The 23,939-nt window shown below is 41.1% G+C and overlaps 1 protein-coding gene across 3 annotated transcripts in view; it reads right to left on the reverse strand.

The window, feature by feature from the left end:
• The window catches only part of kmt2ca (lysine (K)-specific methyltransferase 2Ca), a 479,075-nt gene that overhangs the window by 31,915 nt on the left and 423,221 nt on the right, over positions 1 to 23,939 (reverse strand). For all 3 annotated transcript variants that reach the window (XM_059971838.1, XM_059971840.1, XM_059971839.1), the window contains 7 exons: positions 22,912 to 23,023; positions 17,703 to 17,784; positions 15,384 to 15,447; positions 10,138 to 10,370; positions 8,064 to 9,755; positions 4,522 to 4,728; positions 3,415 to 3,579 (listed from right to left, as the gene is read on the reverse strand). In XM_059971838.1, the coding sequence (XP_059827821.1) occupies positions 3,415 to 3,579; positions 4,522 to 4,728; positions 8,064 to 9,755; positions 10,138 to 10,370; positions 15,384 to 15,447; positions 17,703 to 17,784; positions 22,912 to 23,023 (2,555 nt within the window). The remainder of the gene's footprint in view (positions 1 to 3,414; positions 3,580 to 4,521; positions 4,729 to 8,063; positions 9,756 to 10,137; positions 10,371 to 15,383; positions 15,448 to 17,702; positions 17,785 to 22,911; positions 23,024 to 23,939) is intronic.

Below are 23,939 nucleotides of genomic sequence, written 5' to 3' on the forward strand. Positions count from 1 at the left end.
GGCTGTTATCAAGTTTGGAAGTCCTAGTCCTGATGTTTTGCACCTCTTTCCTGACAGTAGTGAGTTAAAAAGATTCTGGGATGGGTGGGAGGGACCCTTCACAATACTTTGGGCCCTTCAAAAACAACAATCCCAGCAAATGTCACAAATGGGGGGAGGAGGAAGGGAGACTCCAAAGATCTTCTTGGCAACTTTTACTGTCCCTGCAGGGATGGAGCTTCTGTACCACACAATGATGCAGCCAGATAGGACACTCTTGATGGTGCTCCTGTAGAAACTTGTTGGAATGGGGGCAAGAGTCTTGCATGTCTCAATCTCCTCAAGAAGTGTAGACTCTGCTGCACCTTTTGGAGTAATGATGAGATGTCATGAGTCCAGGTTAGATCATGTTATGTGCACATCAATGAACATTGTGCTCTTCACACTCTTCACAGCAGAGCCATTGATGCGCAATGGAGAATGGCTGACCTGTGCCTTCCTGAATTTCCCAATAATCTCTTTAGCCTTGTTGACGTTGAGACTCAGGTTGTTGTTCTTGCACCATGTAAAAAGCCTCTTTACCTCCTCTCTGTATGCCAACTTATCTTTGTTGCTGATAAGATAACCTTATCATTAACCTTAACCTTATCCTTAGTGCTGATAACCACTGTAGTATCATCAGTGAACTTAATGTGGTTTGAGCTGAACTGGGCAGTGCAGTCATGAGTCAGCTGCGGATTAAGTACACAGCTCTGGGGGGTACCAGTGTTCAGCATGATGGAGCTTGAGATGTTACTGCCAACTTTCCATCAAGAAATCCAAGATCCAGTTACAGAGAGGATGTTGAATCCCAATCATGTTAAACGCTGAGCTGGTCAATGGACAACATCATGGTGTACGAAGCATTTCCAAGAGGCCTTTCAACATTCGATAGGTTTCAATGACGTCACCTTGCATTCTTCTGAACTCCAATGAGTACATGTCCAGAGCCATCACATTCTCCTCATATGACAAGCCTTTCAATCTTGAATTCATTTACATAAACCTCCTTTGCATTCTCTCCAATATCAGCACATCTTTTCTTAGATAAGGGGCCCAAAACTGCTCACAATACTCCAAATGAGGCTTCAACAATGCTTTATAAAACTTCAAAATGACACCCTAGCTTTTATATTCTAGTCCTCTTGAAATGAATCCTAACATCACATTTGCCTTTCTTGCCAGCAACCCAACCTGCAAATGAGCCTTTACAGAATCCTACACGAGTACTCTTAAGACTTTTAGTACCTGGTACTTTTGAACTTTTTAATTTAGAAAATAGTCTACATTTTTATTTCTTGTACCAAAGTGAATGACCATACACTTCCATCGCTACCACTTCTTTGCCTATTCTTCTAATCTGTCTAAGTCCTTCTGTAGCCTCTCTATTTCCTCAAATTGATGTGCCCCTCTACTTACCTTCATATTGTCTACAAACTTGGCCACAAAGCCATCAATTCCATCAACCAAATCATTGACATATAACATAAAAAGAAGCATTCCCATCACAGTATAGTGGAACACCACTAGTCACCGGCAGCCAACCAGAAAAGGCTGCTTTTATTCCCACTCTATGCTCCTGTCAATCAGCCAATGCTCTATTGCCGCTGAAAGCACTTCATGATTGTTGAAGTCCATCATATTATGGGTATGTGGTCTGAGTTTTTGAGGTAAAGGCTTGAAGGGCCCACGACTGTTGGTATAACCCAGGTCTAATATATTCTCTCTTCTGGTTGCAAAGTTGACATGTGGTAGAACCATTTTTAAGTTGTCACCAGCAACAATGAAATCACCATCAGCGTGACTGGCTTCCAGGTTGCAGATTGTGCCATAGAGCTGGCTGGAAGGCTAATGTAACAATGTTTTGCAGAATCTGGACAAGAGTAGCTTCACCACTAGTCATTCTATTGATGCACATTGTTAGGAATGACATTGAAGAAATAGCTTGTGAGGGGTAGGATTTAACAAGTGAGTTTGGGCAGTCTTAAATCAGTGTTATGCAAATAGCATCTCATTACCCACATTTCCAAAGGAAATATCACCGAAATGAACAGGAAAAAATGCAGGATGCATCTTGAGCAGACTAGTAAAATGCAATGAAAAGTAGGATCATAAGAAATGCTAAGTCAAGAAACCTCAGAGCCAGTGAGCAGCACTGGCAGCACAGTAGTGTAACCCAGGTTAAATAAACCCAAAGATGTAACGTTAGAAAGCTCCACCTGTGGAGGGATGAAACTGGGGGATTGGTGGGTTGCGTGGCCCAACTCTGTGCTGCATCCCAATAAATAAATAAAAGGTGGGAACCATGGCCCTGATGCAAGAATATACTGATGACCTCAGACAGCCTATGTTAACACAATCCTTCAAAATACTTCTAAAGACTAGAGACATTTAGAAACAGTTAAAACACAACTGTAGATAGAAATACATTAATAGTAAACAAGATATAAAGTAAAAATAAAAATGAAACTTTAAATCAGGGTTTAAGCTGACAAATGAATGGGGCTACGCTGGCTATACCAGCCATGGGTAACGTACGGGTGAGAGACCACTTAAATAATGCATCCTGCTGTTTAACTTAGGTTAGTCAGACACACAATCTCCAAACTGTGGTGCATCCAGTGATGAAGCCAGCTGCTGATCCCTGGTGCACTTGTTACATCTGGGCTGCAAGGACAAGCAGTGATATTACAAATGCACCGACCTATGGAAAGTACACAGCCAGTAGTTCCCGTCTGAAAAGTTGGGTAAAGGTTAAGTATGATCTAGCTTACTATGTGATAAAAACAGTTAAAATTATTGATGAAAAACTGGGTAATTTTTAAAAAAATGTTTCCACACATCACAATCTAAAAAATGTTTCCAAGCATAGCAATCTAAAAATGACAGCCAAGAAAGTAATTTTAAATCTAACTGATTTCCTTTGGAAATAACCTGAACCTGTGTTTTTTATCCTCATGAGAAAATCTGCAGATGCTGGAAATCCAAAGCAACACACGTAAAATGCTGGAGGAACTCAGCAGGTCAGGCAGCATCTGCCGAAAAGAGTAAGCAGTTGACATTTCGGGCCAAGACCCTTCAATCAGGACTCCCATCCACTGCCACCTACTTCATAGTTCACTTAACCCCACTCCTGTTTCTACCTCCTACCTGAGATCTGTAAACCTGTTTGTCTGTGTTGTCCGGTCTCTGCTTGCTCCTGCCTCACTGAATTTAAATCCGCATATCTCGATTCTGTTTTATCCCCACTCAGTCACTTCCTACCTACATTCGTGACGCTTCGCACGCTCTTGATCTTTTATCATCTGAACAGATTCATATGCAATTTGATTTCAGCTCTTAACAATTCTAGCTATAACAGTGACAACGTTTTCAATTAGTACATGACATACATACCTTGTATATTAACTGAGAGTAATAATCTGGGACGCTGTCAAGAGCAGCACTCCCAAAAGACCCGGTTAGCAGATTATCTCCATTTAACTGTCCACTACCATAGGGAGGGAAGTAAGCAAAATTCACACTGATTGTTGGCTCCAGCAATGGGAGAAGAGTCAGTTGCTGATAGAAAAGAAAACAAAATGTAAACATAAACAGGAAGAAATCTGCAGATGCTGGAAATTCAAGCAACACACACAAAATGCTGGTGGAGTGCAGCAGGTCAGGCAGCATTTATATGGAGAAACGCTGTCAACATTTCAGGCCGAGACCCTTTGTCAGCGTCCTGACGAAGGATCTCGGCCTGAAACGTCAACAGCGTTTCTCCCTATAGATGCTGCCTGACCTGCTGTGTTCCACCAGCATCCTGTATGTGTAAAATGTAAACATTACTTGATGACCTTCAGACATTTTATTAAACAATCTTACTTTTATGATTTGGGTTTTTCTCAAAATTGCTTTGTTGATAAATTATGTAATTGCTCCCAAAATAACAAAGAAAAATACAACTTTTTTAAAACAGGGCATGGCAAAAGTGCTTAGAACCAGGGCTGAGGTGTTTAGAACCAGAGGACATGATATTTTTAAAAAAGGTCAACCAAACAGGTCAGAAAGAAAAAGAAATTTATTCTATAGGATAATGAAACCTTTGAATTCTCTAGGCTAGAAGGTTGCAAAGAGTGCAGTTCTTTACTTATATTCATGACAGAAATCAATACATTTTTGCATATTCCCCTGATTTAAAGGGATATGGTGTCTTTGCAGGAAAATATTCTGAGATGGATCAGTTATGATTTTATCGAATGATGCCAGGCACTGAAGGTTGATCCCTGCTTCTGTTTCTTATGTTCTTACCAGCAAAAATGTCTATAGCACTGTCCAAAATCCACTAAGGAATAAAATTTTTCTATGTAATTTTGTATTGGAAAAGAAATAAATCTGCACAAATGTTCAGAGCCTTTCACCATACTGGCGGAGACAACTGCTTTTGAAGTGTTTTTCTCGTCTAACTACTAGCATGAACAGTTTTAAGGCAACTTGGAATAAGCAGCAGGAAATGCATACCTGTTTTAACTGGTTCATTAGAACATCAGTATTAGGATAGATTGCATGCCTGTCTTCCTCATCCTTTCTTCGTTTTTTATAGCGCGACACAGTTTTCTCAGCTGTTTTCTGCGACCGTTTGTTTTTCGAACGCTTCTTTTCGTCCTCTGAATCCTTCCTTTGCAGCTGTATCATCTTTCCATCGAAGTTATATCCACTGAGAGGAGTCTACATTCCAACACAAATCAGAAGCTAACTATGATGCTTTTGAAAGACGTTAAAATGAAACATCATTTTTTATATTATCTAAATCCTAAACCAACTGCGCACAAACAACATTTTCAACAGCAGAATCAACAAACTCATTCGTAAAGCCAGTGATGTGGGGGTGGAACTGGACTCTCTGACGGTGGTGTTAGGAAAGAGGATGCTGTCCAAGTTGCATGCCATCTTGGACAATGTCTTCCATCCACTCCATAATGTATTGGTTAGGCACAGGAGTACATTTAGCCAGAGACTCATTCCACTGAGATGCAACCCTGAGTGTCATAGGAAGTCATTCCTGCCTGTGGCCATCAAACTTCACAACTCCTCCCTCAGACACCCTGAGCCAATAGGCTGGTCCTGGACTTATTTCCACTTGGCACAATTTACCTATTATTATTTAATTATTTGTGGTTTTATATTGCTATATTTCTACACTATTCTTGGTTGGTGCGACTGTAACGAAACCCAATTTCCCTCAGGATTAATAAAGTATGTCTGTCTGTCTGTCCTTTATTCCCGAACTTTATTTTCTTTGGTCTCATGCTATGTAGGAAGTTGGTCAATTCTATTTTAACCCAAGCCAAACATTTTTCTTCACCTCTGTTGATTCTCTTCCATGTAAATTCTTTTCATATGTAAAAAGTAATCAGAAATTCTGGGTCACTGATAACTTCTTTAGCTTAAAACTTGGTCACACATACTGTAATGCAATTCACTCATTTAAAACTTAAACTAGTGATGCTAGAAGCTAACAAGTAATGGTCCTGGTATGAAACGTGTAATTCATAGAGAGAGACACACACAGACAGACAGACACACACACACACACACCAACCAGATCAATATCAGCTCTTTGAAGGAGCTGTTTAACGTCATGTATACAAGCAGTCTGAACAGATGTCCAGAACGAATTGGTTGAGATCACTTATAATCAATTACAGTCTTTGAAAGGGTTTGGTCACTGAGCTATCTCTAACTTTTCTCATCCCTATTAAAAATGTATGAACATGATATAAATCTTTGTAAAACATTTCCAGGAATTTACTTTGTGGAAGACTAAAATAAAACAAATATCATGAACAGGAAAAAGAAACATTGAGAAATGAATATACTTTTGACATCAGGTAGATGTATAAGTTATTATTTATCAACGATATGTTGCTCTAATGAGAAATCTTTTCTTTTGAAGTCACAGGCAGATATCGCCAACCAGTTATACAGGAACGCAGGAGGACAGGACCAGGCAGAAATAAACTGTATTATCAACCTGATTATTTCAAAATCTTCCCTATGTTCACTAGTAAAGGTTCAGCTAATACTTAGTGGCTTTGCACCTGCATACAAAGCCATTAAAAATAAACTGAATGCTTTTGTTTTAAATATGCATACATTTTAGCCATTTCATTAAGGTTAAATAAAGACAAGATCTAGTCCCTAAATACCATAATTCAGTTCAGTCTGAGAAATCTGAATTTAGAATTTAGTAAAATTCGAATCATACAGCACAGTCAACAGGCTCTTGGGCCCACCATGCCAAGCTAAATGGTGGGTGGCATGGTACCATAGCGCTTAGCACAATGCCATTACAGTGCCAGTGATGCAGGCAAGATTCCTGCAGTTGTCTGTAAGGAGTTCGTACTGTACGCTCTACCCGTGACCACATGACCTCTGGGCTTTCCTGCTTTCCCCCCATATTCCAAAGACGTACAGACGAGTTAGTAGTGAATTGGTCACATGGATGTAATTAGGTGGCATGGACTTGTGTGGGCCAAAAAGGCCAGTTACCGTGCTGAGAGAAAACAAATAAATAAATATAAAAATACCCATGTTATTCACATTTACGCACAATTGTTTTTCTCCCCCACACAAGGGTGTTAGGTACAAGGAATAAGTTGCCAGAGGAAGAGATAGCGGAGAATAAAATTACAACATTTAAATGTTTGGACAGGTACTTGGGTAAGAAAAGAGGGCTATGGGTCAAATGGGGCCAGCTCAGTCAGTTGGACTGAAAGGCTTGATTCTGTGCTCTGTAACTCTAGGTCTAGTCTCATCTTTTTCTGCCTAAGCAATGCAAACCCTTGCCTAGATTCTCCCTGTACCAGCTCTACCATGGCCGTAGGCAGTACCACCCTGCAGGTGGTAAAAGTTCTTCTACCAGCGCTCATGTTAAACCTATGCTTTTGCTATTCCCTTTGCTATGGGGAATGGTTCCTTTTTACTCCATTTATGCCCTTCATAATTTTTAAAGTTCATCAGCCTCAATCTGGCATATCCAGTCCTTTCCAGTAACAGAAACTTTCTATCCCAGGAAATATCCTGGTGAACCTCTTTTATATGCACTCCAGTGCAATGGTGCCCTTTCCACAGTGTGTTGACCAGAAATGCGCACAAGATTCTAGCTGTGGCCTAAGCACTACTTTATAAAACTGAACTATAACCTCACTGATTCTATATTCTATTTGCTGGCAGACGAAGGCAGGTATCTTTACCATCTCCAGCTGTGTTGCCATCTTCATGAAGCCTCAGAGCTGAATACCCTTTATTCCTCAATATGACATGTTCATTGTCTATATCCTCCTAAAATACAGCAACTAGTCCTGATCAGGCTTAAATTTCATGTTGCCTTACCTTGCTCATTTTACCATCTAATCAATATCATTCCACAGTCTAGGATTACCTTCCTTAATATCAACAATACCAATATGTATCCTCTATACCTCCTATGATCATATGCACATTATTAATATATTTTGAAACATTAAGGGGGGGCCTGCATCGATTCCTATGTTACTCTACCAGTTACAGCCTTTCAATTACGGAAACAAACATGCACTGTCACCCTCTGCCTCTGTGAAGCCAGTTGCCAATTTGTCCAAGACCTTACAAATGCATTATTGCTCTGGCTCATCCAGAAATTGTTAGCAAATTTCAATAAAAGTGGTAATGGGTCAGTGGTCATTTCCTCTTAACAAAGACACAATGACTACTTCTGACTGATCTTCACCTTTCCAAGTGTACATTAATCTTATATACATGTTCCCCCCCCCCCCCCCCGAACCTGTCTATTACTGACATTAGACTCACAGACCTGTAATTACATGCAGAAGGGTAGCAGAGATAAGTACAGAATATCTTAAAAGGCCAGATGGAGCAGTATCTTCAGTATTCTAGACATATTAGGATTAGGCTTGGGCTGTAAGTATAGAACTGTAATATTTTATTCAAAGATTATTTAAACAAGTCAGAACATAAAGAACCACCATTCGTACAAAGTCTGATGCCACAATCAAACATACCTGCCCCTCAAATGGGCTCTGCTTCTTCACCAATCTGCTTTCCATACTAGGTTCGTCCTCAGATTTTTCTTCAGATCTCTGGGGAGCAGCCAGTGGAGTATTTTTGTTTTTCAGAAGATGTTTCAGTAGCTCATTCCCTGATTCCTGCTTTGATGCTGGTAGGTTGGCCCCAGCAGCAGGTCCGTGTGATGAAACGACAGGCTGCTGCATGTTCATCTTCTCCTCCAACTTCACTGGGCTCTGTGTTTCCATCTTGTGTTGTGCACGCTCATGGCACTCAGCAGACTCTGTGTGTTCCACCTTCACTGAGTTTGGCCTGGAAGCTTCATTTGATGGACTATGTTCTGTTTCAGAGGGGAGACAGGGCTGCTGTACTACTACTCTCTGTGGTACAGTAACATTGGAAGAAAGCTGACGTTCAAGTTCAGATGGAGATTGGTTGTCACTTGAATTATTAGCTAACTGATTTAAGTCTCCATTCTCATTCTCTCCTTGATTACATACAAAATCACCAGGTAGATTGACAGCTGCGTTAGCAGCATCAGCAACAACGGGTGTAGTTGGTGCAGTAATATCAGAATGAGGAGTAGATGGTGTCCTAGCACAGTCATCCTCATCATCCTTCTTCTTCTTTCTGGTTCTTCTTTTCTTTCCCTTTTCCTCTGGTATAATATTGGAATAAAGTTGAATGAGTGATTGACCAGGGCCTGGGTAACTGCCTGGTAATTGCATCCCACTTTCTGGACCAAAGTGGCCTCCATCAGCTTTTCCTTGAGATCCAACAGGCATAGTTGGTGCAAACTGAGGGCGTGGTGGGTTCTGTGGAAAACCAGGACCAGACGGCAACTGGTTCACAGGATGGATAGGTGGGCATCCACCAGGAATTGCATGGCCTTCAGTCTCAAATCCTGCTGTTCCCATGGGCCTATTGTCACTGCACTGCATATAAGATGTTGGAGTAGGTGAATTCATAAACTGTGGAAGTAGATTCTGTTGCTGTGGAGGAATTAGTCCCATCTGCTGTGGGGGTCTTTGAGATTGCATGAAATCACAAGGCAATTCAGAATTAAAATATGGCATTTGTGACAGGGCTGGCGCATTCACATCCGAGATCCCTTGCTGCTGCTCCATTTCCATTCGCTTCTGCATAGCACGGTGACGCTCAACTTCCTTCATGAGCTGGATCCGCTGCCTTTCCTGCTGCTCTCGTAAACGCTCCCTCCGCTCCCTCTCCTGGAAACTTTCACTGAATGGGTTGTTGTCATCAAATTCAACTCGTGGCGGCACACTGGACTGCTGATTGGCTGTGACTGTCGGCCCCTGAGTAGATGGGGTGCTGGGCACTGGCAACTGAGGTGGTGCAGAGTGCTGCATCCTAGGGGCACCCATGGGAATAGGGGGAGGGGCAGCTGCATTTGGATTGCAACTCTGCCACTGAGAAGCAGCAGTCACTCTGTTACCCGCAGGCTGTGGAGGAACTGGCGGCTGCATTTGTTGTCTGGGCTGCTGCTGTGGCATCATCGAAAAATTCTGTTGAGTCACTGAAGATGGAGTCCCACCTTGAACTGAGGGAAGCTGGGCTGATCCAGCAGGTATCATGGAGGACGGCATCATTGAACAGTGTTGTTGCTGCCGCTGCTTTAAACGATACTCCTCCATCAGCTCTGAATGTTCCTTTTGCTGTTTTCGAATCTAAAAGACAGGATTAATTCGTCAGCTGTTTGTTCTCATCAGAAATCTGATTAAATTGGCTCTTTTAGTTCCCTGGGACAGTTCAAATGTCTATAATATCTACCAGTGAAAATGTTCCTTTTCTGTCTTTCTAACATATCATCCCTTCTCAGAGCAGTGATAATTTATTTTATCAATATTGCCAAACACCCCTCCCTTTTTAGCTCTGCCCCATCCCACTTCAAAGTCTGGTTTCAGACTTCATCCTTTTTAAGACATTTTCAAAATAACTAGAATGTCATGCTTCCATGCATCTTAACTCATCAGGAGAAAAAACCCTACAAAATAATTAATTTCAATCACCCCAGGGTAAAAGCGTAAATTTGCAAATGGGAAAAGTCACCTGTTCCAATTGCTTTTGCACCATACTTTGCTGTTCAGTTACGTGTTTAAGCTGTTCTGCATCTTCCTCTGGAAATTCCCGTCCAGCCTTTTTAGCTGTGCGTTGTTTAGCTGAGAGTGCCTTCTTGGATTTCCGGTGAGCTCCAATCTGCTCCTCAAGAAATTTCTGCTGCATTTGCAGGAGTTGTTGAGTTTCTTGGAGCCATTCTTCATATTGTTGCTTCTGGGCATCATCTGGGGAAAAAAAAAACACATTATTACTTAGGTAACAGCATGGGAAAGAGAAAACTATTATCAAATAATATTTTTCACAACCTCATTATGTCTCCAAGTTGTGACAGGATCAATACAGAAGCAACCCTACAATAGTTAGTTGCTCTGAAATGAATAGAAGAGACATTAAGTTAAAAATTAAGGATGATTTTAAAAGATTATTTTGTGAAATCCAAAATTAAACACAACTTATCTGGAATGTAGTTTTAAATATACCACCTCAGCAAGCAACGTTAATGAAGAGCAAGTGCCTATACATAATCTTTAACTTTATGCATTCTCAGAAATTCAGTAACACAAAAATATTAAGTGTACCAGTTACCTACAAAACTTTAAACATCTTGCATACAGTAATGCTGGAACAGCCCACTGAAAATTAGTCATCCAACTTACAATTATTCAGCATCTAGGCATGAAAAGGTTCAGGAGCGAAGACCTTTTGTCCTAGAGAGAATAACTACTATCTAGTCATTAAAGATATGCACCAACTTCATAGGCAACGTTACCAAACAAATGTACAGTTTGGTGGTTCAAATGACACCAAGTACTGCCAGTCTACTCCACAAGCGGGTTGCTGAACAAGACCATAAGATATAGGAACAGAATTAGGCCATCTGGCTCATCAAGTCTGCTCCAACATTTTATCACAGCTGATCCAATTTTCCTCTCAGCCCCAATCTCCTGCCTTTTCCCATATCCCTTCATGCCCTGACCAATCAAGAATCTTTCCATTTCTGTTTTAAATATACACAAAGACTTGGCCTCCACAGCAGCCTGAGCAAAGAATTCTACAAATTCACCACACTCTGGCTAAAAAAAAACTTCATCTCAGTTCTAAACATCCCTCTATTCTGTGGCTGTTTCCTCTGGTCTTAGACTCTATGTGGATAGATACCATCCTCTCCACATCCACTCTATCAAGGCTTTTCACCATTCAACAGGTTTCAATGAGGTCACCCCTCATTCTTCTGACTTTTAGTGAATACAGGCCCAGAGCCGTCAAACACACTTCATATGAGAAATCATTCAATCTGGGAATCATTTTCATGGATCTCCCTTGAACTCTCTCCTGTTTCGCCACATCCTTTCTAAGAGAAGGGGCCCAAACCTGCTCACATTGCTCCAAGTGAAGCCTCACCAGCGCTTTATAAAATTTCAGCATTACATCCTTGCTTTTATATTCCAGTTCTCTTAAAATGAATGCTAACATCGCTTTTGCTTTCTTCACCACAGACTCAGCCTGCAAATTAACCTTTAGGAAATCTTGCACAAGGACTCCCAGGTCCCTTTGCACCTTAGTATTTTTGTATTTTCTCTCCATTTAGAAAATAGTCAACCCTTTCATTTCTTCTACCAAAGTGCACGACCATACACTTCCTGACACTGTATTCCATCTGCCATTTCTTTGCCCATTCTCCTAATCTAAGTGCTTGTGTACCCTCTCTACTTCCTCAAAATTACCTGCCTCTCCATCTATCTTCATATCATCTGCCAACGTCAATAAAGCCAACAATTCCATTATCCAAATCACTGACAAATAACATAAAGAGAATCACTGGCAGCCATACAGAAAAGGCTCCCTTTATTCCCACTCTTTGCCTCCTGCTAGTCAGCCACTGCTTTATCCATGCTAGAAACTTTCTAATAATACCAAGGGCTCATAGCTTGTAAATCAGCCTCACGTGTGGCACCTCATTAAAGGCCTTCTGAAAATCCAAGTACACAGCATCAACTGATTTTCCTTTATCTATCTTGCTTGTTATTTGTCAGGCAAGATTTCCCTTTACAGAAACAAAGCGGACTTTGACTTACTTTATCATTAGTCTCCAAGTACCCTGAAACTTCATCTTTAATAATAAACTCCAACACCTTCCCAACCACTGAGGTTAGACTAACTGGCCTATAATTTCCTTTCTTTTGCCTTCTTCCCTTCTTAAAGAGTGGAGTTATATTTGCAATCTTGCAGTCATCCAGGACCATGCCAGAGTCAAGTGATTCTTTAAAGATCATGACCAATGCATTCATTTGTATGGTTAAATGACAATTAAATGAGAACTTAGACTTGCATTCTTCATAGAAACAAAAATGACAGTCTTCAGTATTTTAAAAGCAATGTACTTGGAAATAAGACTATAAAATCCTTATGGCAATTCAAAGTTCACATCAAGAGTTATTTCTGAAGCAAATTTGAACAATTTCTCAGGATAATCTCTCAAGGAACTAAATAAATCATTAACTTGTTGAAGACGTGTTTGTATCGGGAGAAATTTGGTTGTCATAGCTGGGATGGTAGTGGGGATAAGCTCCCACTATCTATTATGTGCTCCCAATGGCGTGAGTCTCAAATTAGCCTCTGATAACTAAGACCAACTCCTGGCCTTCACATGGCGGAACTGCTTACACTGACAGGAAAAGGGGCGGAGGTGGGTCACTGGCGCTTTAAAACCAGTTGCTTCAGGCAAGTGGGGCTCGTTAGCCTGGGAAGGCAGCATACCTAGGAGAAGGAAAACTCTGATTTAAAACCTCTGCTGCCTTGTGGCTATACCCAATCATGGGAAAGGCTTCAGGAATAAACCCTGAGTAAGAAATCCGGAGTTGGAGCCCCTAAGACAGTCAAATGTTGATTCAACACCATTCTGGCAGCTCCTGTAGTTCAGCTGTCTTCAAAAAGTTATGCCTGGCAATCCTTTTGATATCAGCGTCTGGACCGAGATGGGGATCGTGACCCTTGAGCAATTCATAGTCTTCATACACCTCCTACCTAGGATTTGGTGGGACCAATCTCCACAACCAATTCAAAACATGGGGTGATGGGCGAGTGGTTACAGTGGTAGGCTTAAGATGGTGCTGGGAACAATTAGTCACAGGCCACTCAAGCGGCCAAGGCAGAATAGTCTCTCTCTTCTCACGAGGCAAGGACAGTGTTCGGCAGTCACCTTGGTGACTGAGCAGTCCTCTTCAGGGACTGCACTGCTCACCCCTCACGGAAAAGGGTCTGGAAAAGGTAAACTACAGAAAGTTTGCCTCACTGTATCCTGTCAACATACCGCAGCTGACTGGACTTCTATTTTGAGGTCAAATTACCTCAAAAACCACAAAAGAAAGAAGAACAACCAGAAAGCTGAGTAAACTGTGTTTTGGAGCCTGGAACATCAGAACATTCATGGGCAACAAGACTAGTAACAGACCAGAGAGGCAAACTGCACTTGTAGGACACGTGCTTCAGAAGTACAATGTCGACATTGCAGCACTCAGTGAGACACGCCTGGCTGAGACTGGTGAAATCACATAAGTAGGGGCTGACTACATGTTTTTCTGGAGTGGCAAGGGAAAGGATGGGGCTAGAGAAGGCGGAGTTGGTTTTGCCATCCGGACCACAATCATCAGGAACCTGGAGTCTCTCCCCAGAGGCATCAACTGGTAATGAAGCTGCCTCTGAAAGCCAAGACTCATCTGACTCTGATCAGCGCCTACACACCCACCATGGCCCGCACCTCTGAACAGAAGGAACCATTCTGCCAGGAACTTGGCCAGCTACTATGCTCTGTCCCCAAAAACGACAAGATCCTGCTACTTGGTGACTTTAATGTCTGAGTAGGTAGTGACCATCAGTCTTGGTCGGAAGTAACTGGCCTTGGAAAGGAGAATTGAAATGGGCAGCTACTATTCACCTTCTGTGCAGTCGTAGAAAATGGGCTAATAATAACTAAAACCCTCTTTCAGCTTCCAGACATCCACAAAGCAATTTGAATGCAACCACACTCCAAGAACTGGCACCTGATTAATTACGTGGTCACAAGGCGCTGGGACATCAGGGATGTGATCATCACCAGAGCAATGAGGGATGCAGACTCCTGGACTGACCACATCCTCCTGAGAAACAAGCTGTCAGTTCAGATCACCAGGACGCATGGGCACCAGTAGGCCAACACTAAGCAGAAACTGACCATGAAATGGCTCGCTGACCCCAGCTTCAACGAAAAGTTGATCAGCAAACTGGAGGAACAACTTGAGCAACTACCTGAGGAAGCAGGCCCAGAAACAGCATAGGCTGTCCTTAGAGACACCCTGTAGAGTGCTGCAAGTGCCGTCCTTAGGCACTCCAATAGGAAGCATCAGGATTGGTCCAACTCTGATATGGTCACCCTTCTTGAGCAGAAGCAGGAAGACTTTGTAAGCTGGCTCAGTGACAAGCAGTCAATCTCAAAACATGACAGCTTGAAGCATCTCCATTGTAAGGTTCAGGCTGAGCTGGGGAAGATGAAAGGTCAGTGGTGGCAGAGCTTTGCCAGTATGCTGACCAGAACAACTCAAAAGAAGTTTTCTGATGGGTCAAAGGCAGTGTATGGACCTTCCTCCAACATCATGGCACCAGTTCGCTCCTTGGATAGAGTGTTCCTCGCTGACAAAGGTGACATTGTCCAACACTGAGCAGACCATTCCAACTAGCTGCCGAACAGGCCATCCCGGATAATTGACCAGGCCATAGAAGAAATGCCCCAGCGTCCAGCCCACTGGAAAAAGGCCGCTGCTCTGTTTTAAGTTGTGACCTTTAACGTTGCAGGAACAGAGTGATGGGTCCTTGGCTTAGCTTCCCCACCAAAGACACCATACAGTAATAGAGCACTGCAGTACAGAAACAGGCCCTTTGGCCCATCTAGTTTGTACTGAACTGTTGTTCTTCTACTTCCAGGAGTATCAGCCACAGGCACTTTCAATTTGAGTCTAGTTAGTCAGGTGCATTAAAAGGAAGTAAGCCAGTGAATGGAAACAAGTTTGCAGCATTTTAAAACCTACCAATTTCAGACAGTATAATTGGTTCCCCAAATTATCTCCTTTGAGCTATTTTCAGAATTAATGCCCAATACATTTTTTGTCAAAAATCAATTAGATGCAAAACTCAATCAATTTCATTATCAGTTAAGAATCGTTGGATAAACTTAAGAGAAATTTCAATTAAAGACAGTAACTCACTCATAAAACCAGGACCAAAAGATGGAGGGTTTGGTCGCTGCATTTGAGGTGCCAAATTTCCATCCTGAAAACAATCCAAATATAAACACTTTAATACTTCTTGCGGTGAAGTAATCTACCAATTAAGAAAACATTTTTTTTTGAGTTAATATAATCAAGTCCACCACACACACAACAGCAAGATGTATTGTTACTTTAGGAAATTTATTTTTAAACTATTTTACTGTCCTTATTCTCACCCCATTCTCCTTTTTATCAGACATTAGCCCCATAGATACAGGAAAACTAGAGACACATTCAACTTTTTAAAGATTTCTTGGTGATTGATGGGACGTGACTCAATTAGTGACTTGCTGTTTTATTGTATAATGGCTCACTTACCTCTCCCCACTTCATTCCTCCTGCTGGGAAATAATTTGACATGCATCAATGAGCCTTTGCAAACTTGTCCAAGGAAGAGTATACATGAAGATGGTCATGTAGAATAATACCAGCGGGCAAGACTGTATGTACTCTTAGCACTCCTGCCCATTTTTAACCCAACCCAGATCTGGAAGACCATCTGCCCTTTTATACCAAAGTCCTCCTCGATGTGGAGAAGCCTACAAGTGGCAAATGAAATTTTGGAAGTGTATCCTGACACACCCCACCTGGAATACTTCCGATGGCCTTTAAGAAAAGTTCAAGAAGGCTTGAATAATTACAGTCATAGAAAAATGCAATTATGAAACCAATCTGTGTAACCATCAAGTATCAACTTTTACATAATTGCACCCAATCCATTTTATTCTTCCCATACCATCATCAATATTCCCTCCCTCCCTTACCAAGATCCTACAAAGTATTTTACAAAGCCCAATTAACCTAACAAACTGCACATTTTTTGGGATTTGTAAGGGAACTGGAGCACTTAAGACAGCCACACAGTCATAGGGAGAAGGTTCAAATTCCATACGGAGAGCACTGAAGGTCAGGATTGAACCCAGGTCATTGGAACAGTGAGGTAGCAGCTCCATTAGCTATGCCATTGTGATTCTAAAATCAAATGATTCTAATTCTAAAATCAAATCATTCCCACTGAAATATTAATCAAACAATTAAACACAATAAAGTAGTTAACTGCACATGTTGATTTTCTTGAGAGTGCCCCATGCATTGTTCCTGAACTAAGTGACAAATCCAGGGCCGAGTAGGAGGTCAGATAGACCAGCACATGAGCTGTAATTTGCCTCACTTTTCAGTACACAAGCATAGAATTAAGAAAAGTCAGGAGGATATCGTCAACAAGGGGCTAACATACGAGAAGCGTTTGACAGCTTTAGTCCTGTACTCACTGGAATTTAGAAGAATGCAGGGGGATCTACCAAATGTTGAAAGACTAGATATATTGAAGGATGTGAAAAGGATGTTTTCTATGGTGGGGATGTCCACAACTAGAGGGCACAGCCTCAACATTGAGGGTTGACCCTTTAGAACAGAGGAGAGGAGGAATTTTTTTTAGACAGATTTGTGAATCTGTTTAATGCTTTGACACAGACAGCTATGGAGGCCAAGACCATGGGTATATTTAAAGCAAAACTTGATGGTTTCCTGACTGGTCAGGGCATCAAACATTATGGCGAGAAGGCAGACGTTATGGGGTTGAGTGGGATTGGAATCAGCCATTGATGGAATACAGAGTGGACTGGATGGGCTGAATGGCCTAATTCTGCTGCTATGTCTTATGGTTTAATTCCCTTAAGGAAGCAGCAGCAAGAAGGAAGCTGTGTTTGGAGCTCAAGAAGTGGTCTCCTCTACAGATTGGAGGAGCCAAAACATACTGGTGCTACAAGGTGGTCACGTATTTGGTCTGTAAGAGAGACTTCAAGCTTCCAACTGCCAATCATTTTAATTCCCATCCGACTTGACTGACCTCTGTATTTGACCTCCTGAACTACTTCAAAACACTAATCCCAAAATCCAACATGCAAGAATATTGTAAAATTAATTCACAAAGATGATCACTCAAATTATGAAATTCAAAGGGGTGCCAATGTCATTAAAAGGGAACTGATAAGCTTAAGAGGTATTTGATGAACTGAATTCAAGTTTACTGCAAATAAAGGGAAAATAAAAAAAAAATTAAATCTTCTGATGAGTAGAAAGGTCAAATAATTACTTTGTCCAGAAATGCAGAGTGGAACTAAACAAATAGATCATGTGGATTAAAATAAAACTGTTTCAGTATGATTCTTTGATGGATGTAAAAGGTAATAGTTGCTGAAATTCAGTAAAATGACAATGTTGTTTAAAACATATCACATCTGGTTAAATAACTACCGAGGTAACTCCTTGGTGAATGGGATTCTGCCCACCATCTCCATTCTGTGGACTTGACATTTGCTGGCCCATAAAGGGAAACCTGCAACAAAATGGGAGAATACAATTAGAAATGCAAGGAAATCTTCAAGCATAACTGACTTTAGAAAGGGGCTATCGAGTTGGTATGATCAACAAAACTAATAAAGGCATGGGTGACTTTAAAAAAAGATGATTACAGGTTAAGAAATATCATGGGAATGAAACAGGCAGTACTTAATGACAGACACGCGTTCTGAAGCTTTTCACAGAGTTAACAATCATAACAAGGCTGCAATCAATTTGTTCTCTTCAGATCTCATGGAACAAAGACAGGAGTCACAGGCCAAGGGAAAAAGAAGATGACATGTTTAATCTTCCTAATTTGTCAAGGGGTAGTAGTGAAGTGAACCAAGGCGTGGTCATTAAAAAGGTAAAATACATTAGGACGGATAAGACCTCAGGGCCCGACGGAATATTCCCCAGGCTGCTCCACGAGGCAAGGGAAGAGATTGCTGAATCTCTGGCTAGGATCTTTATGTCCTCGTTGTCCACGGCAATGGTACCGGAGGATTGGAGGGAGGCGAATGTTGTCCCCTTGTTTAAAAAAAGGAAGTAGGGATAGTCCAGGTAATTATAAACCAGTGAGCCTTACATCTGTGGTGGGAAAGCTGTTGGAAAAGATTCTTAGAGATAGGATCTATGGGCATTTAGGGAATCATGGTCTGATCAGGGACAGTCAGCATGGCTTTGTGAAGGGCAGATCGTGCCTAACAAGCCTGATAGAGTTCTTTGAGGAGGTGACCAGGCATATAGATGAGGGTAGTGTAGTGGATGTGATCTACATGAATTTTAGTAAGGCATTTGACAAGGTTCCACATGGCAGGCTTATTCAGAAAGTCAGAAGGCATGGGATCCAGGAAAGTTTGGCCAGGTGGATTCAGAATTGGCTTGCCTGCAGAAGGCACAGGGTCGTGGTGGAGGGAGTACATTAAGATTGGAGGGTTGTGACTAGTGGTGTCCCACAAGGATCTGTTCTGGGACCTCTACTTCTTGTGATTTTTATTAACGACCTGGATGTGGAGGTACAAGGGTGGGTTGGCAAGTTTGCAGACGGCACAAAGGTAGGTAGTGTTGTAGATAGTGTAGAGGATTGTCGAAGATTGCAGAGAGACATTGATAGGATGCAGAAGTGGGCTGAGAAGTGGCAGATGGAGTTCAACCCAGAGAAGTGTGAGGTGGTACACTTTGGAAGGACAAACTCCAAGGCAGAGTACAAAGTAAATGGCAGGATACTTGCTAGTGTGGAGGAGCAGAGGGATCTGGGGGTACATATCCACAGATCCCTGAAAGTTGCCTCACAGGTAGATGGGGTAGTTAAGAAAGCTTATGGGGTGTTAGCTTTCATAAGTCGAGGGATAGAGTTTAAGAGTCGCATTGTAATGATGCAGCTGTATAAAACTCTAGTTAGGCCACACTTAGAGTACTGTCTCCAGTTCTGGTCGCCTCACTATAGGACGGATATGGTAGCATTGGAAAGGGTACAGAGGAGATTTACCAGGATGCTGCCTGGTTTAGAGAGTATGCATTATGATCAGAGATTAAGGGATCTAGGGCTTTACTCTTTGGAGAGAAGGGGGATGAGAGGAGACATGATAGATGTGTACAAGATCTTTAGAAGAATAGACAGAGTGGACAGCCAGCGCCTCTTCCCCAGGGCACCACTGCTCAGTACAAGAGGACATGGCTTTAAGGTAAGGGGACGGAAGTTCAAGGGGGATATTAGAGGAAGGTTTTTCACTCAAAGTGGTTGGTGCGTGGAATGCACTGCCTGAGTCAGTGGTGGAGGCAGAAACACTGGTGAAGTTTAAGAGACTACTAGACAGGTATATGGAGGAATTTAAGGTGGGGGGTTGTATGGGAGGCAGGGTTTGAAGGACGGCACAACATTGTGGGCCGAAGGGCCTGTAATGTGCTGCACTATTCTATGTTCTATAGTCAGGATTTGTATAGACAGCATTAGGAACAAAATAAACTGTGTGGCTTAAGAGTGGGGAAGATGAGAATGAAATATAGTGATCATCAAAACTTTCAAAAGAAAAAAGTCAATGATACAGCTTCATTCCTTGCAAACCAAGGTAAAGGAAATCATTCTACAATTTGCAAAGAAAGAAGTACAGTCATGTATTTGCTTTTGAGGTTATGAGTGACAACAGAAGATGTGAAGGAGAATAGCATCAACATCTTAACAAAGAAAGATACAGATTCATTTGAATACTCATTCAAATTTTATAAGAAAATCCACTCCTGTGCAGAAATTTTAGGCAGTACCTGAACAAGAATACAATTCTTTTGATAAACAAATGGTACTTTGGTAGATACAAAAAGAACACTAAGTATCTTAGCAACGTGTTACTACATGCCAAAATGTAAATACTACAAATTACACCTGGCTTTTGACTAATGTAATCGAAGGTCAGGAAAGAGAGAAAACTTGCTCTCAAAGCTAGACACAAGAGATTGCAGATGCTTGAATCTGGAACAAGGAACAATCTAGATCAAACACCACCCATGGGAAGAAATGAAATGCCAACATTTCACATTGAAACCCTGCATCAGGACCCTTCCTGCAGATTGTTTGCTGCTCCCAAAGATATGCTAATCTACCTGCAAAGAACTAAACAAATTGAGCAAAGAGTATCTTAGGCAATCCAACATCTTACTCTCAGTCTGACAAAATACTGAAGTTTCTCTTCAATACAAGAGCTTAGCATGGAGTTCTTTGAGGATACAACAAGCACAGTGAATAGAGGGGAGCAGATGGACGTTATTTACTTGGATTTCTAGGTGTTTGATAAGGTGCCACATAAAAGACTTATCCATAAGATATGGATGCATAGAATTGGGGGAGACGTATTAGCATGGATAGAGGACTGGTTAACTAATAGAAAGCAGAGAGTTGGGATACATGGATGTTACGCTGGTTGGCAATCAGTGGTGATTGGTGTGCCGCAGGGGGTCGATGCTGGGCCTGCAAATGTTCACGATATACATTAATCATCTGGAAGAGGGGACCCAACTGTAGTATATCTAAGTTTGCTGATGACACTAAATTGAGTGAAATGGTAAATTGTGCAGAAAATACGGAGAGTTTGCAGAGATATAGATAGGTTAAGTGAGTGGTCAAGGGTCTGACAGATGGAGTACAATATTGGTAAATGCAAGGTCATCCACTTAGGACGGAAAGATGAAAGAGCAGATTATTATTTAAATGGTAAAAAGATAGCAGCATGCTGCTGTGCAGAGGGACTTGGGAGTGCTTGTGCATGACTCACAAAAGGTTGTTTTGGAGGTGCAGCAGGCTATCAAGAAGGCAAATGGAATGTTGCCCTTCATTGCTAGAGGGATTGAATTTAAGAGCAGGGAGGTCACACTGCAACTGTACAGGGTACTGGTGAGGTCGTACCTGGAGTACTGTGTGCAGTTCTGGTGTCCTTATTTGAAGAAGGATATATTGGCTTTGGAGGCGGTGCAGGTTCACCAGGTTGATTCTAGAGATGAGGGGGTTAGACTATGAGGAGAGATTGAGTCACTTGGGACTGTACTCACTGGAATTCAGAAGAATGAGAGCAATCTTATAGAAACATATAAAATTATGAAAGGGATAAGATAGAGACAGGAAAGTTGTTTCCATTGGTAGGGGAGACTAGAACTAGGGGACATAGCCTCAAGATTTAGGGAAGTAGATTTAGGACAGAGATGAGGAGGAATTACTTTTCCCAGAGAATGCTGAATCTGTGGAATTCTCTGCCCAATGAAGCAGTGGAGGCTACCTCAGTAAATATATGGAAGACAAGGTTGGATAGATTTTTGCAGAGTAGGAGAATTAAGGGTTACGGGGAAAAGACAGGCATGTGGAATTGAGTCCATGGCCAGATCAGTCATGATCTTATTGAATGGCGGAGCAGGCTCGGCAGGCCAGATGGCCTACTCCTGCTCCTATTTATGTTCTTATGTTATGAAAGAAAACGTGACACTCCAAATGTGCTTTCTTGTGATTGTATGTCTCAATATTGTAAAATATTTTTGGTATTATATTAAACTTCACCTTCACAAAGCATAAGCTACTGAGAATTCTCACATCATCACAGCTCAGACTTAAATGAATAACATTAGAAATAAAATAAATCCAGTTTGCAAGTAAAAGATATGTAGTAAAATATACTGTATATTTTAACAGGTAAATTTTCAAATTGTACTAGCAGCATGATTTCAGTAAACCTTAGGCAACAATTGTATGATAATTGTTTATAGCCCTTTGACTTTGTATTAATAGTGAAACCAATCCTTAAATTTTCTACCTACTCGGAAAGCTAACTGATACATGACAAGTTAATATGCACAGAAGTTCAGATCAATAGCAATTACTTCGACTGGAATTAAGGGCAGAGCATCAGCAGATTTTGATGACAGTTGTTTCAGGGTGTAGCTGTGTCTTTACTCAAGTTGCTGTGTCAGGAAGAGGTGCAACAAATGAAATGAAGAGCAGGAAATGCTTCACACTTCACAATGGAAGAGGTTTGTTTTATTGTTTGCACAACTGTTAATATTTCACTGCTGGAAGTACAAATGTGTTAATCTGGTTTAAGTTGCAGAATGCCAAGTGGTGGCGTCAAGGTTGATCTCATTGCCAAGAGGGAACGGAAAACAAAACAGACCAATTAGTTAATTAATTTATGTGGAAAGAGATTTAACTATGGATAATTGGGAGCATTTGAAAAGTCAAAGATATTTTACATTTTGGTAATACCGATTATGCACTATGAATAAAGAATACATACAATACAATACACAATAAAGAATACCATGGGTGAAAAATGAACGCACAGGTCGCATAGTGTAGAATACAAGGACACGTAGAATGGATAGGTCTGCACATAATGTAACAAGGAAATACACTATTGGCATTACAAAGAGAGGTGTTTACTCAAGTTTTTCTTTGGGAAGAGTAAATACTTCAGTGAAAGCATTACCATGGCCGTCCAGAAGATGCTGAGTGAGAGGATTTTGATTAGGAGGAGTATTCAAGTATTAAAGAGCTCACTTTTCAAATAAGTGCAAAATGTGTGAATTTTGCCATGAATATGATAGTAGCATTATTGAGGTGTGACAAGAAGAAGAAAATATTTACCTGTTCATTACTATTGGTGGCATTCCCAAGTTACTTTGGGCCATAACTCTGTTGATTCCCTTTAATGCTACCATCTTTGCTTTCATGATAGGATCAGTAATAGCATCAAAATCTGTAAAATAATGCAACAAAATTTAGTATGATCCAAACAAGAAGTTCAGGTATATAACAATTCCCTTTCCTCTCCCTCTTCAAAATGACCCTCGTCAATAGGTTCCTAAATGGACATTGAACCCTTGAACACTACCTCACTTTTTAAATATATTTCTGTTTTTTGGAACGATTTTTAATCTATTCAATATATGTATACTGCAAATGATTTACTTATTTATTATTAATATTTTCCTTCCATATTATGTATTGTATTGAACTGCTGCTGCTAAGTTAACAAATTTCATGACACATGCCAGTGATAATAAACCTGATTCTGAACATAGAAGGCTGCAACAGCAAAACAAATGTCAATCTAAGCAGCAGAAAATCTGCATTATTATCTCCATTGTAACCTCCTCTCTCAATATCATGAGCAGGCGGTATATCCTATTTTAGACTTGAAGCATAATTTCTGATTGGTAAGTAGGTAAAAATGGAACAAAATTCAGACAAATCAAAAATGTACTGGATGCCAGTGTGTACTATGATAAGACTCCTAACTGGCATTGAATACCTGAAGGTGCATGTAACTGACACTATTTCTCAAAGTGAATAACTCAAATGTGATTAGATCCAATGGCATTGTAATCAGAAGAATTTGATGAATCCTGCAGTCTGCTAAGCATTGCTTCAAGGTCAGGGAGCAATGCTGATCTGGCATGGGTCTATCTATTTAAAGAATCGAGGACTTAGAAGGTCAATTATTTTTACAAAAAGAATACATGAAGCCAAATACATTATAAAGCTAATTTGCTATGTCACCTGCAGTTCTACTGGTAGAGACATTCAGTGAGTGAGAAAGAAAGTGGGATACAAATCTAGGCCTATCGCTGGTGCATTACTGAATGAGGCTCCTTTTCCACAAGCACCATCTT

This window comes from Hypanus sabinus, chromosome 6 (genome assembly GCF_030144855.1).
Source record: "Hypanus sabinus isolate sHypSab1 chromosome 6, sHypSab1.hap1, whole genome shotgun sequence".
Classification (NCBI taxonomy): domain Eukaryota; kingdom Metazoa; phylum Chordata; class Chondrichthyes; order Myliobatiformes; family Dasyatidae; genus Hypanus; species Hypanus sabinus.